Here is a 16,370-nt window from a genome sequence, read left to right as displayed (position 1 = left end):
ACGTGACAAAGCCCGTTGAAAGGTTCGAAGCAGGCAGCCATTCCCAATCAAGAGGTTACTTACACGCAGATGTTTCCGGTCATGTTGATGTGTGGGCATCGATGAGGCTTGCACATGACTGCAACCACCGCAATCTGGAAAGTGCAAATGTTAGCGGGTTCGCCACACTCCACGCAGACACAAACACACTTACTCCGCTTGCAGTTCGCACGGGCTTTGCCTTAAGCTTCGGGAGAAGGACCTGATCGGGACAGCAAAAGAAAGACGACTCGCTCAACCTGGAGCCTATAGGCGAGCTACGTCTGGCAGCAATGACACCTCAGCCACCCAGGGGCTTCACATCATGACTGCCACTAACAAGCTGTGTCTGAAATGGGAGAACATCTGTTTCCACCCTCGGGAAACGTTAGAATGGTTCTAGATAGAGCAAAACTATGTTGCCCAAACTTCCAGAGAGCGCATCTAGAACTCGGGAGGTCGCATTCTCAAATTGTATCTCTACACCAAAAAGGCAGCACCTACAAGAAAACCGGGAAATTAGGTCCCCTGAGCGCAGCTTATTTAGTGGACCTAGCTGAACCGAATATTTTCAACCGTAGTATATTAAATAAAACGCTCGTAGAAACTTCGTAACGTCACCGTCTCTTTTGCTTTAGCAGTGATCTGATTGGCCTAAGCCGTTTTGGAGCACCTTCTCGAGCAGCCAAAACAGAGTTTTAAAGCAGCAAAAGTGGCCTTTGGAGCAGCTAAAACAGTGTTTCGGAGCAGCAAAAGTGGCTCTTGGAGCAGATATTCTTAGAAAAAAAAAAAAGATATTCATTTCAAGTGGTGGACAAACGAAGGACACATTGTTCGCCACAATCAACCAATTATAGTCAAGATAGACCACCTGGGAGTCCTTCAACATGTAACTGAAATGCCAATGACATGACACATTTTGCAATGCTTCAGTTAAATGATACAAATATATAGGACCAAACTGCACATATTAATATTTATTTGAAAATGACCAGCTTAGTAGTAAATATCACATCATTAGGTTGACTGGTAATACAATATATGCAGGGTTCGGAGTTTTCACTTTAAACCAATAAAAACCAATAAAAGTAAGTCTAGTTCGTTTTCTAAAATTCGGTTTTAACCGAAAAAGGTCAGTTTTTTAGGGCCGCGTCAATATAAGGAAGAAGTAGGAGAGAAAGAGAGGGCTTTGCAAGGTTCAACATTTTGTGACATCTTCGTGATTGCCCTCTTTCAAGGTTCAACATGCAACAAGAGGTATTGGATAGGCCTTTCCGTGATCGGGCCGAGTGTATCAAGTTCCCGGTCCTAAAAAGAAGTTTGGATGTCCACTAGTATAAGGTTTTTCACTTCATGCACTTCAGAGGACATTGAGGAAAGTCGTTAATACCTTTCTTAGCACCCTTTCTCAAATGGCCCTGTGGTTAAAAACAGAAATACAATAGATTTTTCTTTTTTCCATTCCGCTGGTTTCTGTACGGTCATCACCTCAGATGGTCACGTCGTCAGAATGGGAAGGAAAAAGAAGCGCGCTGAAGATTATGCCCGCAAATTCCGCGATTATGAGGTGTGTCCTGACGGAAGTTGTAACAAAGACCACGTATGTGTATGTGCCGTTATTCTTTGACTGATCACAAATATCACAGTTACACGGATCATCTGATCCAATGTCCGATGGTGTTTCTTTCATTTTCACCAAAAAAACAATAAACTTTTAGGGGAATAAATATACACCAAAAAAAAAAAAAAAAAAAAACGAAAATTGAATTTTAAAATAGACACCGAAAAAAGTATGCCGAATTTTTAAAAAATAAAAAAACGAAAACGCGGAACCCTAAATATACGGAAGCAGTCTCCAACTGATGAAACACGTAACTACTGCCAAGCAAGGCGAAATTGTCGCGCGAGAGGAGATGGCTGTTCGATCAAAACCATGCCACCCCGCTCCACCTCCAACTAATTCCCAAAATTGTATGCAAAATGTAACTGTCCAACATACGACAAAAAAACAGTCCAGCAGCACGTGCTTGACAGGCCGGCAGGCAAGGTACAAGCTAAACACAGAAAAAAAAGAACCTGAGTGCATCGATGCAAGACATCGTGAGCCAGGGTCAAGTTCTTAAGAGCGCTTTGTGCAACGACTGAACTCGAGACAAATAAGCTTGCTGTGCGGGTCCAGCATGCAGACATTGCCTTCATTGCTTTAGCTTACTTCTCTTCACCAATTTTTTTTCGCGGCTGATCTTTCACGTACCGGGGTACGTCTCGAAAGAAAGTGTACCGAGAGAAACTTAGGTAATCAATACTTCGACACAGCAGTCTTAGCTAAAAGGATGTTTATAGTAACGTTTAAACAAGAACAGGATTGTTGATGACCATGCGGCAGTCCTTACGTTTCAGTTTAGAAAGTGCCATAACTGCAGTGACATGGGGTGGCAATGTATGACGTCACGCGACCATGGTGACTGGCAGGCAGGGACAAAAAGTTTGGCCACGGCCGTTGCTTTTAAAAGTGAGTGCTTCACCTTATAAAGTAACCCCCGCCGCGCAAAAACATGGTTTCGTTTCACAGCATGACGGCATGGCTGGTACCCAGCACGCTAGCGTCGGAGTGTCCGCACATGCCCACGTCTATCATTGAAATTTTTTTAAAAAGACGCGAGACGAGAGACAGCGAGAAAAATCATGCAAGATTGGATGAACGATTGATGCAGGGTACTTTGTGTCAGACAGCTGCTTGAACCACCAAGCTCATGTGTGCTCAATTATGGTACCCAGTTTAGTTTCGGTTTTCAAAGGCGACCAAAATTGGTCCCTCGACGCAGGCTTGGCGCTGATTACCCATATTTTGGAAAAATATGGCAGGATGTAGCAGGGTTAGCCCCTTGGCACAGTATGGCGCAAGTGGCGCGGCAATCACATCACTGCTTTAGACTCTATCGCTCCACACGGGCCTAGTTAATTTATCTTCGAAATAATTTCGGCTTCTGCCACCCATATCCAGAATCGGAAAGAGCTCGTGTGGCTCGTCGGTAGTTTCTGGCCGTGTTCCAAGACTTAAAGGTGGTTTTCGAAAACCTACTCGCATCCAGCGTTTCTCTCTTTTTGTAGTCACTTGACATATTCCACCCAGGGTAGCTCAGATCCATTCGAGTAGGTTTGGAACGCAGCCTCGGCGTGTCATACTCCTGTATGCTATGCGTCATTTAGTTGCTGGTCTCGGAGTATGAAACTCGGAGCGTCGGGGTAGGAGTAAAGCAGCGCCGACTTAAAGGGACACTGACACCCCCCCAAAATTTTTTTTTTAAATTTTCGACAGGCGATTTACTATGGTGTCGGAATACTACCGAATTGATAATTTGCTGTAGAGCCACATATTTTTTTTAATAAAGCCAAAAAACGCAACTGCTCGAAACCGAAACCCTCGTACTGCACAAAGAAGTGGAAAGGAGAGAGTGAGTGGCAGAAATCAAGTGGCTACACCCAACAGTGCAATTGTTTTTTTTATGTTTTTCTTGTTTGTTTTTTTTTGCGCACAGCAGACGAAATGCGTTGTCGGATCCGTTTGCCATGCAATTCCTTTGCAGTTATGTTTGTTCCGCTCATTCTTGTTTTGTACATTTAAGTGTTGGCAATTAGTAGTGAATGCCCGTGGTGAATTCTCGTGATCAGCTCCGAAAAAATTCTCCCAAGATGTTGCGTGAAGAGCTGCCTCACATGTCCTGCATCTGAAAGTGGCATTGTGCGGCACAGGTGACAAAAAAGGAATCCCATACCATTTAGTTCAGCGACGTATCGTCCACAACAACTGTTTTTTTTTTTCCAGTGATAACTGTAAAAAAAAAAAAATGTAAACATCGCAAAATGTTTGAAATAAAAAAAGATTTCTTTCAAACATTTTCTAGGGATCGAACCCGTGCCCACAGCGTGTAAAGCAGACGCCTTTTCACTGAGCTACTGAAGGAACTCTTTTTTCCGTTCTCATGCAGCCGGTCAACTGTACGTCGGAAAGTTTGCTGCCGATTTCCTTCCAGCACATGCACTCCCGGCTTGAAGTTGGGCAGCACCACGCATTGACCACATTCGCACCTAGTAAAGAAACCGTACGCGTCTGTATTCAACTCGAAGTACGCACTTTGTGCTTGACGTTTGAGCGAGCGATGTTTTCAGCCACTAGAAAGAACGACGGCTCGGCGACGTCTTCACGCAATCGGCTTGCTGGTCGGGCGTGTCGTACAGGATGAATATCAATTCTTTTGATCGCTCCAAAATTTCTCTTTCGAAGGAAGACAGAATTCGCCGGTACCGTGAACAACAGTTCTGAAGTAGGGGTCCCACGCCCGTCGTCCGCTGCCACCCGCAAGTCCCGCGAACGCCAAACGACGCCATGCTGAGAATTATGCAGTGAACGCACAGAATGCTTCCGGTTGTCTGTGCAACCTTTTTTTCTTTTTTTTTTTCTTCAGTCAACATATTTGCAGCTTTTTGGAAGCCAAAAAAAAAATGGGCTTCATATTCTTTTCTATTTTTAGTATTTACTGTGTGCCTTCAATGACCAATGACTGATTAAATTTGGTGGTTGTGTCCAAACCTTAGAAAACGGCCCGTGACCACGAAAAAGAGGGTAAGCGCGACTCAAACCGGGTCCATATCACAAGAGCGAATGACATTTTAGCGAACGGCGACATTTGAGCGAATGGTCGTTTTAGCGAATAACGGGGGCACGCGTTAACCCATCCGTCGCGCTGCGCTTTACGCCGCTTCGCGGCGACAGTCTACGGCAACTCATTACAAAAATATGAACTCACTTGGCCCACCCGAAAACGCCGCTTCGCGGCGTCCGACTATTCGCTAAAGTGTCGCTCGATGAAACGTGGGCGTTCGCTAAAACGTCATTCGATCAAGTGAGTGCCTCCCACTCAAACCAGCCAGTTCTCGATCGGCGGTTCTGGGGCAGAAAGAAACCGAATTTCGAGCCGCAAATTCTGTTCTGGGTAGTTGGGCTCTCATATGTCACGTACAACTAAAAATCTCGGCGAGCACAAATACCCTGTCAGTGTCCCTTTGACGGCACCATTCTAAAAAGTTTCATCACACTTACTACAATTGATTGAACGCCATTTCATCCAAGCACGTTTTAGAGAACGGGTATGTTTTGTCGAAGCACGGTTTAGAGAAAGCAGAGCCTCAGTTTAGATAAACGCCGTTTATCGAAAAGGGGACGCTGTTTAAAAAAGGCTTTCCTAGTTCGCGCGTGCACTACTGGTGCACGCGTTAACCCAAGTCCAAAATAGCTAACTCACATGACCCATCTGTACACGCCGGTTCGCGGCGGCCGAATTCGCTAAAAGGGGGCTCATCGCCATTTTCTCTAAACTGTGTTTCTTTACTGGGGTCGGCAAAACGGCGTTTGCTAAAACAAGCTAGTCTAAACCGCATGCCTCCGTCATCGGACTCCGTTCATCAGCTTATTTATTTATTTATTTATTTTGGCGATTGAACTTTCAATCTACTTAAAGCAAGATTGCCTAACCTTCTTGTACTGGGCCGGTATGGCAGCGATGATGTCGACGATCTTGGGTTGAGAATGAAGTCCATACTTGGAGGAGATTGAACCCTTGATGCTGCGGACATGACATTTGTTGGCGATAGAAGCAAGAAGGCCAAAACAGATTGCCTACCTGTTGAGATTCACATCTCGTTTCTCCTTTTGCGCTACGAGAAGCTCCTTGATAATCTCCGAGATCACCCTCATTTGAACCTCCTCTTTGCTCAGACCTGAAAGGAACCTCCGGGTTTTCGCCAGGGTCACGTACGACATGTCACGCTCACCTTTCTTTGCCACCATTTCGATTTACACTTTTCGGCACTTGAAGGTGAAGAGAACTGCGCGTTTCTGGGGGGCAATACCAAATAAACTACGCACGTTACGTACGCAGTCACCAAACAACGTTGCTTATGGTCGCCGCCATATTGGATGGATGGATGAATAATAACGGCTGTAGCCTGGCCTGGCTGTAGCCGCTGGTAGAGCCGAATACAGAGGGTTTGATCAAATTTAGCTAAAAATCCTGTTCCATCTTCTTTCCCTTGGTGTTTTTCAACAAGGTATAGGGCCTTAGAGCGATAATAGATCATGTCCGAAATGTAGAGCGCTATCTGCTAGAGCACCGAGTACCTTGTCCGCCATCTTGGTAGCGGCGAGAAAACGAAACCAGCGACCATGTAAACAAGCAACCGTGCGATAGATGCGATGCCAACGCGTTGCTGCGTTCCGCTGCGGATGCAATGATAAACCTTCGATTTGTGCGTGGCGTGAACGCAAACCTAAGCAGGGTTCAGAATTCTTTCTTATTTTTATTTGTTACTTGAGACGCAGCTTTTGACAAACCCAATCGGTGCACGTGACAATGCGACGAAACATGCGGACGTTATCGCGCGGCGTGAAGCCGTTGAACGTGGCACTAATCTTTTCACGAAGTTGTACCAAATTTGTTTATGGCCTTTTTTTATTTTTTTTTATGAACATTGTATTGTCGGCCTGTGTTTTTCTTGATGTGCAAGCAGCTCAATGTATGCGGACGAGATAAAATCTGTTAAAGGGGCCCTGCAATCATATTTAAGCGCCTACCTTCTTTGCAGTTTCCACGTCTCGTGGGGTTCGGGCAAGCCAGCGGGCACAGAGAGAGAGTAACTAAATATCAATGCTTCATATTTTAACCGGATGACGCGGAAACCTCCTCCACCGACGAGGGCGACCCGCGGTACCGAAAGCGCGCAAAATGTGACGTCTTTGGTCCTGGGCTTAAATACTGGTCAGAGCCGCTAAAAGCTCTTTTTTAGTCGAAATGCAAAATATAAGTGGCGCGAACCGTTTCAATTATCTATAAACGTAGTTTTTGTTCAGTATTTTAGAGCAGAAAAGAAACGAATGCAGTTCATTAAGTACGAAAACATGAAATGACCCATCGACATGCCCGCCACCAAGCGGTGGAAAAGGCGGCGCATACTAGAAAGGAGTAGTGAGATCAGGCGCCGCACGGAAAGGTCCCGGATGTACGCGGCCGCGCTGCGGTCGACAAGAGGATCCGACCGGCTCCGAGCGTTCCGAAGGCCTTCGGCGAGAATCTTTGTCTTGCGGTTTGGCCGTTTCGGGGCATGGCAGTACGAAGTGGCTCCCGTTCTAAACCGATCTTTACCCCGTGTTTGCTTTCGTTTGTGGCCAATGAAGTGTCATGCCGAATTAGTATTTAATCACGCAGCAAATGCAATGAGAGCCGCTCTGGCTGCCCGCTGCATGCAGCCTATCCAGAAGATGCTTTGGTGGCGCCCTCTCGCGCCGTCAACATGGAGTGCGGCAACAGTGAGCGCTCTACAAGTTCACTACGCGTTCTCTAGTTCACGGCCACTCTCAAGCAACCAAGGATGTCACGAGGGAGGTTATTTTTTGCTTGTTTTTGTAATTTTAATTTGCCTATAACTTTCAAATAAAAGGAATTTTGAGAAAAGAAAAGTTTCACTAAGTTACTACATTCAGTGCGCTCAGGTTCGGTGCAAATTAAAAATTAGTAAAAAAAGTCATTGCAGGGCTCCTTTAAGCGAGGCAGAAGGGGTACAGTTTTAATAATCTACGCCACCAAAAAATATGGTTAACAGTGAACAACAAAAGCTGAAAGCACCACAGAGCCCTCATTTTAATGTCATATCTTTAAAAAAAATAATAAGCATTAATTACTATGGAAAGCCAGAAAGGAACCTCAATGCTTTGTGGTGATTTCTATACGCTTGATTTGGCGTCGGTAAACGAGGTTTGTAAAACACCTCTACAACAAAAGAGTTTGTTGATAAAATATTCTTAAATATTTAAAGTGTGGTCATGTAGAATATAAAAAACACAACAGACACGGACGACGTGTCTGTTTGCTCAACACTCAGAGACGGGATTTTGTTGTCTTTTTTGTCGAACGCCACGTGGCGTTCGACTTAGATTCATGGCAGTGGCTGTTCGTACCCTAGGGCAAAGGAGGCGTTGTCTAGGGAGTACGGAACACGACCCACTGTAATCTTGACCTGCCGACAGAAGGGCCCCCTATGGGACCAGCTGTTACCGGCGCAGTGCCTGGTTTCTCCATTGAGGGCGTGCGGTAAAGGTTTTTCTACGACCCACACGCAGCTCACAGCCTGCCTTCCCTGCGGCCTCCCATCCCTGCCACTAGGTGATTACCGCTCTTCCTTCTATTCTGCAGAGGGTCCACCTCGCCGCAGAGCGGCGCCAGTGGCGGTACCAACCGTTTTTCAATGTTGATCTAATCGCCTCTGTCTGGCTGATTAAAGGGCAAGAGGGCGGTGCCAGGAGGTAGAACCAGATTGGACTACAGCACCGAATTGCTTTTATGTTTTCGGGCTCTGCAACTTGTACTTTAGCTTGAACTGTAACGATCCACCAATGGTATGGTTTACTGCTGCGTACCCTATTGTAAATCGGTAAGTAAAAAGATGGCTGGAGTTAGTTTTCACGAAGTTAAAAAGAGAGAAAAAAAATGTAAAGAGGAGTGAAAGCAAAGCCTGCGTCTAGGTAGGTTTTCAAGGTATGAACCGGCCGCTAATGACCCACAATGTCTTCTGAAAGAACTGAAATAGGCTTCATGTGTTAATTATCAAACGTATATCATAAATAATGATAACCATGAAAACGGTTATCCTCCGTCGCATATTCATATTAGAGCTGTCCAATAAGTATGCGCGTGTTCGACCCATGCCTTCTCTGCAACTGGCGCGCAGCAATAACTATGACGGTAGCTGGCGCCCCTTGTGGCAAACTATTTCACACGCGCAGCGCCGAAATCGCGGTAGGAGAGCTATTCCGCATACAGCTAGGTCAGGACCAGATACCGCAGCCGCGACTTGCGCGCCTCAAATTGACGTGTGGATATCTTAGGAAACAGAATGACCTTTAAGTGGCGCCATGCACTCATAGCATTACGAAACACTGCGGATTCTGTGTGTACCAAACACCGCGCGCTGCCGCTCTTGTCTGCCGACAGGTCAGGATTACAGTAGGTTGTGGTACGGACAGCCACTACCCCACTGAACACAAGACGTCTCGTAGCCGGCTTGAAACGGCTCGACTAAGCAGAGACGTCTATAAGACATCTTTACAAGACGTCTCAAGATATCTTTTTGTAGACGTCCTAAAAGACATCTCAAAGAGACGACTCACCTATTGGGAGTCTTCTAGGTGTCTCTAAGATGTCTAGGAGCTAGACACCTTGCAAGACGTCTTGTAGCCCGAAAAAGAGGAAACGTTATGAAGTCTACAGGCCGGCTACAAGATATGACTCAAGACGTCTTAGGCGATCACGTTTTGCCAAGACATATACAAGACCTCTTGCTCGTCTTGCCAAGACGTCTTTCGACGTCTAATAGACAACTTTGTGTTCAGCCTGTATGTCATTCCCTCTTGGTTGATACCATCTGGCAAGGCAGGGGGTGGGGGGGAAATCAGATTTATGGGATGAGGCCTGAAAAGCCTCATCCATTTGATAGACGGCAAAATGGCCGTACGTACAGGTTGCCGCTCGTCTCACAGCATTTTTGCCGTTTTCTTGCTGCTGTCGCTCGTCACCTACCGTGCCTCCACCTGTATCTCACCTCCGAACAGCGTGGGCCTTCGCGGTCTCGGTTTGTGTGCCGCCTCCGCGTCCGACGCGTCCTACGCGAGATGCTTGAACGGGCCCGGCGCTGCCGTTAGGCTTAAAGGACTTACGACCCCGCGATGGAGACACTCTGCTGCCTGCTTGTTGTTCTGCCTCAGTACCGAGTGGCTGGTCGACGCGACGGTTCTTCTCTCCGGCGACGTCGCTTCAAACCCAGGACCTCAGCACACCACCTGCACCCGTTGTACCAAACGTGTTCTGGATTGCCAGGCCGCGCTGTGCTGTGATGCATGTGACCGCTGGTCCCACCGTGCATGCGTATATGTCTCTCTGCCGGAGTACAGGAAGTTGAGCTCCAGCAACGATTTGTGGTATTGCCTGGGTTGCTCCCTGCCCCCTTTCGCGGACGACTTGTTTGACCTTCCCGTGGCCTCCGCGATACAGCCTCCTACGGTACCTACGCCTGTTGCAACCGGGAGATCGTCCGGCGGAGGGAGGAAAGTGACAACGTTCTGGTACGGCAACTGCCGAAGCATTCGAAACAAGGTGGTAGACCTCCAGGCACACGTGTCTTCGTTGCCCCCAGGTTCTGTTGTGTTGCTCACGGAGACTTGGCTCGACGTAGGTGTAGCAGACAGCGAACTTTTCGACACGAATGCTTACACCGTGTTCCGGAAAGACAGGTGTGGCAGGGGGGGAGGTGTCCTATTGGCTTTCCCGGCGTCGGCACGCGTTTTTCGTCGCACGGACCTTGAACACCACGATCTCGAAGCACTCTTCGTGGAGCTCTGCCTGCCTCACAGTACAGTCCTAGTGGGCTGTGTCTACTGCCCGCCGTCGATACGGGAGGAGTCATACAGGCTCCTGGAGGTATCGTTACGGGCCGCTTCTCTCAGGAACTATGAGAACATACTGGTATTCGGCGACTTCAACTCGCACATTGACTGGTTCACACACGAGGAGCCTGTTCCCCGCGATCGTTCGGATGACTTCTTACTCGACATTGCGTCATCAGCTGGCCTCACGCAGGCGTGCACTGGATCGACGTACTCCACTCGCGACGGAACTTCCAGCTTTCTAGACCTTCTCTTCGTGGTAGACCCGACCCGAATAGTTTCCTGTGAGACTTCTGAGGGACTGCCCGGTAGCGATCACCTGGCGATCGAGGTGACGTACGCCGCTGTGCTGCCACGTAGGGGGCACCATGCACGCACACTATGGAAGTTCGACCAGACCGACCACGGCCACCTGGCACGCCTGGCACACCTCGCACCTTGGTGCATGACGACGACTGGCAATGACCCCCTTGGTAATTTCGATCTGTGGTGCGACCTGGCGGGAGCAATTCAGAAGCAGTGCGTGCCCTTCCGCACCCGCTCCTCGGGACGAAATTATTGCCCATGGATCACCCCCGACATAATGAAGGCAGCGAGAATAAAGAGGGGACTCTTCAGGAAGGCCTCCCGCTCCAACTGTCCCGTGGCTTTACGCGCTGCAAAAGACCACCAGCGCGCTCTAAAGGCTGCCATACATGTCGCACACCAGCGCTACACCTCCACGATAGCACAAAAAGCAAAGGACGACCCTAAGGTCTTCTGGTCGTACGTAAGTCGCCTCAGAAGGCCTTGCCAACGTCCCAGCTTCAGCGCCAACGGAAGAACGATCGATGCCCCCGGTGAGATTGCTGCACTTTTCGCAGACCACTTCTCGTCTGTCTACAACACCGACGGACAGCGGCTGTCTGCGCATTCCGCTGCTTTCGCACCATCATCATCTGGCACCGACGCATCGAGCCTGGAGGAGATCACTTTCTCAACCGAAGCACTGAGCATTGCGGTGTCCAAGATCAAGCATTCGCAATGTCCTGGCCCAGACGGCGTGGCACCTGCCTTTTTCAAGATGATCACGCAGCACACTTTGCCCTCGCTCGCCCGTGTGCTTCAGAGACTTTTCGACGTGGGAGCTGTTCCTGCTTCCTGGCAACACGCCTTGGTTACCCCTATCCACAAAGGAAAAGGAAAGCCTACAGACGACGTCACGCATTATCGACCGGTTTCAATAACATCGATCATCTGCCGCACATTCGAACGCGTGGTGAACGGCCAACTTCTCGACTTCCTCGAGGGCACTGGCTACCTATCGCAGTCACAGCACGGTTTCAGACACAACAGTAGCTGTGAGACGGCCCTGGCGACCCTGAGCCATTTCGTAAGCAACTGCATTGACAATCGCACAGAGACAGATCTCGTTCAGCTTGACCTCAGCAACGCGTTCGACACCCTCGACATCGGTCTCCTGCTGCGCAAGGTGTCGGGCGCCGGCATCCAAGGTTTCCTGTTGAAGTGGCTGTCGAACTTTCTGAGCGGAAGAAGCCAACAAGTCGTTTACCGAGGTGCGCGCTCGGCTGCGATGAACGTTCCCTCCGGTGTGCCACAAGGGTCGGTCCTGGGTCCTACATTGTTTTTAATCTATGTCAATGACATGCCCCGGGACGACAGGTTCCCCCTCGTCCAGTACGCGGACGACACGTCGATATTGGCCCCACTTACTTCCCCCGACACCTGCCTCCTCCTCCAAGACTACATCAACAACATAAAGGGCTGGGCGACTGACAATTGCCTGCGGCTTAGCCCTGCGAAAAGTGCCGTGATGCGCTTTAGCAGCGGCCGTAAGGTGGAAAAACCCTGTTACCATCTGCTCGGTGTGCCGCTAGCCACATGCGACTCTCTCACCATCTTAGGGGTCACATTTACGAGGACACTGGATTTTTCTGTCCACATAGCCAGTGTCGTGGCCAAGGCTCGACGATCCATGGGGTTTGTGTCTCGGGTGTCCAGGCCATGTGGACCCTCGACCTTCCGCACCTTGTATACATCGATCGTGCTGCCGTCATTGGAGTATTGTAGCTCAGTGTGGTCCCCGTCTCAGCGGCATCTCGTGGACCGCATTGAGAGCGTGCAGAGACGCGGTTCCCGGATTCTTTGCGCACGCGCTTCGGGCTCCACGGACGCAGATTATTCAACCAGGCTTAAACTTGCGGGGTGGCGGCCACTTGAGCAACGTCGGCGAATGGCTCGCGTGCGCCTTGTTTGCCGCACGCTGGACGGCTCACTGACCGGGTCGTACCTATCAACGGCAGTGCGTGTGAATAGACGTACTGGCCAGCCTGAGCCACTGCATGCCAGGACTGTAAGACATGGCCTGTCCGCGATCCCTGCAGGCGTAGGTGAGCTTCTCTCTGTCCCGCTGAGGGAGCGCAAGCCTCTTCCGCGGGGCAGGGAGGAGTCCCATGAGCTATGCAAACGATACGGCCAGCATCTGTTCACAAGTTGATGGCCCGTAAGAGGTTCGCCCAAGGGTCTTCGCGCGTGCTCCGTGTCACCCTGGGGCGGGGCGTGGCGGGGGCCGCGGTTGCGGGCTCGGCTGCGCGGGGTGCACCGCACACAGCGGTGCGCTCGCGTGTTTGTGCTTGTGGCTGGGACCTCCGCCGTGGTCTGCGTGGGGGTGGGGTGGGGCACAGCGAGGTTTCATATCTTCCCCTCTGGGTTATGATTATTCGTTGTTTTTATACATGTATATATGTTATCTTGTACTTACGACTACTGTTTATGTTTACACCTACTCAGCGGCGGGCTAGCAGGCGCACATGCGTAAGGGTACAAACCTTTCTGTCTAGCCTTGCACGCCGCTGAGTGGGCAAACTTTCTCGTGCAAATAAAAATTATTATTATTATTATTATTATTAAAAGCAGATAAAACTGACTAGCGATGACAATATTTGTTTTCTGCGAGCGTTCTTGTAGCTTTGGCAGGTCCACTCTGTGTACCTTGAAGGCATTGGACCTGATGATGGTGATGATGATCACTTTTTTCGAGTAACGAGCGCCGTCTGGGGAGTTGTTTGCGAACTACAAATGAAGGGCAGCCTAAGATGCCTCTGGCCGTCAGAACACATTAAGTAGTTTTCATAGATTGTTTTCGCCGTCCCGATATGCTCTCCGCAACCCGCTACAATACCCAGAACTTTAGTTAAGGCCATCGGCGCGCAAGCGCAGTAGTGGCATCTTCGTTGCAGAGGGCTTAGGGGGGAGGGGGGGTGGGGGGGAACGCAGTCTATGAAAACTCCCTATTGGCCTCAAGCTGTCGTATCAGTTTTAAAGGGGCAATGCAACCATTTTTATGCTTTGCAAGAATACCATTAGAAGGAATCCCTTATGTTTTTGACCAATGATACACGCGTTTGTTTTTTTCCCCACGCAAAAACGTTGCAGAAATAAATTAAGAAAAACTAGCAGCATTCGGTCACATGATCTGGAGCAGATTATATCCCACCAAGCTGATCATAGCCATGCACTGAGGTTGGCAAAGCACAGGACGGGTGTTGAGTTCCTGACATTGGTAGAGCTCGGCTATTGTCGTCATTGACGCGACTGGACACAGTCCAATACCCAAATGCTTCTCGAGCTATCGATTATCATGAGCCCAAATCAAGTGCTCATGCAATCTATGAGCCGCATTCAAATATCGTCACTGGGCGGTACTGCGACCGCCGGGCTACGCCATCAAATTTTGCGGAGATTGAAAGAAAACACTCACTTTTATCCTCAAAATTACGCCACAGCTAAAAGGTTTCTTGGTCAATATGGCAATGCATGCGAGTATACTTAGGTCTCACTAGTGCCAGTAAACTCGCGTAAAGTGAAAAACGTTCTGTTTGAGTATTGTTGCACCACCCCTTTAAGTCCTTTTTATAACAATATACTACTACTAAAATCAAAGCATCAGAATAGGCTAAATACGCACAAAGATAGATGTTAACAATGTTGGTCGTGCGGGACGGTACCCTGCAAAAATTGCGAGAGCGAGAAGACCAGGCCTTGGAAGTGTATGCATGAGCAGAAGCTCACTGAAACAAGGTTCATTCTGCGATGGCTTACAACAGCTTACAAGCTGATGATGATGATGATGATGTTGCAGCTCTTTCCCTTGGAACGGGCAAGGGGTGGACACGAACGGGGTTCATGAAGCCAAAGCCTTAGACCTTGTTGGTCTTAATGGTCCCGAAGTACACTTTTTTCCACCAGTCCTCGAGCCTTTTTTTTTGTCGCCTCTACAGTAGGCTTGTGCTGGCTGCTGGAGATCATGTTCGAATTTGTAGCAAGCCTGTCTGCATGTTGCCCTGAGCCCTACGCGTGGTAGGGCTCAGGGCAACGGCTGAGCGCTTGATACTCTACTGTAAAGGGCTTCACCCTTTGCCTACCGAAGACAACATACATTTAATAAAGTCATTGGGATTTAGAGACAGCGAAGGGAGAGTGGATTTCAAGACTGTAGAGATTACCAAGCAAAGATTAAGCGAATGGTGGCAGAAATCGAGAGAAAACTAGGTATTTTCTTATCCACTGATGGCAAGGGGGTTTCATAGCATCACTTTCTTTGCACTGGGGAGTGAATATAGATTTCACATTTAAATATTCTAAGCTTAAATGGTAAAACAAAATGGCTAGGTGGCGTAAGCTACCGCCCGATCCAAAGGGCTCAGCCGTATTCATCCATCCATCCATCCGTGAGTTTGCAGAGCTGAATATGCGCCTCCACAATCTCAAATTTTTGCTACGCGACTTCTTTTGGCCACATTCTTTAACACTAACACTGAATGAAAAGCATTACTCTAAAAAAATCTCATAAAAAATAAGAAAGCATGTAAATAGATTTGTATTTAAGTGCAAACTGGGAGAAAAATACATACACCACTCCGGTTCATCCTTTTTGTGAACTAAACACAATACTCATCTTGATCTTAAGAGAGGCATTGCACCCATTTTTTATCCCATCTTGATGTCTTTCAGCTTGTTTTCATTTTTATGCCTCCCACGAAAACTGATGCTTGCAACATCGTGCATTTTTAAGGCTTTTATTATTGTCCTATTACTTGGCTCCATCCTTTGGTCCACACATACTTGTCCTCTCTTTCAAGTGTTTTGCTGCAAGTTGCCTACACTCTCCTCTTGCAATGCTGATTTGGTTTTCAAAATCTTTCGCTTCCTGGTGTGGTTCACCAAGAAGGGCCTCATGAACCTGGTTATGATCAGCAAGGGACCTCCTATGATCTTTGCAAAGGTCCCTCTTACATTGTAGCAGGGGGTTCACAGAAGGGAGCTTCCAGAAACGGCTGTACTGGGCTCTTGAGGAGTGCGCTGACTGCAGCTATTGCAGCTCCTTCCAGATTCATGATCAGCCCGACAAAGAGCCAAGATAAGCCACCACCATCAATGTTTACGATGAGCATCATCGTGGGAGAGGACGATGCTTGAGCTCCAACCGTGCTAAGGCAGCCCAGACAAGAAGTGCTGTCCTGCACGGCCCGGACCATAAATCTTGCAACAAGACCAACGGCTTGCAGACCTGGCTGAGCTGTTCCTGAACCATACAAAAGCAAAAAAGATACTTTCTACGACAGTAAAACACAATGTGGCATGTATTTTCAGCTCTAGGTATTCAAACAGTACGCCGGTGTTATTTTTAGTATAGTCGGTGACAGATTAAGAACATACGGCAAGCACTAGAGAAAACCTCTCCTTTTCCCAGCACGCTACTGTTCAAACGGAAAAAGTGAAAGCCCCCTTGCCCAGCTTTCTCAAACTGTCACCGACCAGAGAAACATTGTATATTACAATAATTGCACATTCACCTGCC

At 48.4% G+C, this 16,370-nt stretch overlaps 1 protein-coding gene across 1 annotated transcript in view; it reads right to left on the bottom strand.

The window, feature by feature from the left end:
- LOC8031185 (elongator complex protein 3) overlaps positions 1 to 6,223 on the bottom strand; it is a 31,068-nt gene extending 24,845 nt beyond the window's left edge. Inside the window, exons 1-5 of the mRNA XM_040213031.3 lie at positions 5,851 to 6,223; positions 5,700 to 5,796; positions 5,552 to 5,642; positions 194 to 241; positions 64 to 134 (exon numbers count right to left, since the gene is read on the bottom strand). Of these exons, the coding sequence (XP_040068965.1) occupies positions 64 to 134; positions 194 to 241; positions 5,552 to 5,642; positions 5,700 to 5,796; positions 5,851 to 5,866 (323 nt within the window). The 5' untranslated portion in view covers positions 5,867 to 6,223. The remainder of the gene's footprint in view (positions 1 to 63; positions 135 to 193; positions 242 to 5,551; positions 5,643 to 5,699; positions 5,797 to 5,850) is intronic.
- Positions 6,224 to 16,370: the final 10,147 nt, after the last annotated feature.

The sequence above is a fragment of the Ixodes scapularis genome, unplaced genomic scaffold (genome assembly GCF_016920785.2).
Source record: "Ixodes scapularis isolate PalLabHiFi unplaced genomic scaffold, ASM1692078v2 PGA_scaffold8__174_contigs__length_109621045, whole genome shotgun sequence".
Lineage (NCBI taxonomy): Eukaryota > Metazoa > Arthropoda > Arachnida > Ixodida > Ixodidae > Ixodes > Ixodes scapularis.
This window is presented reverse-complemented; position numbering and strand designations above follow the sequence as displayed.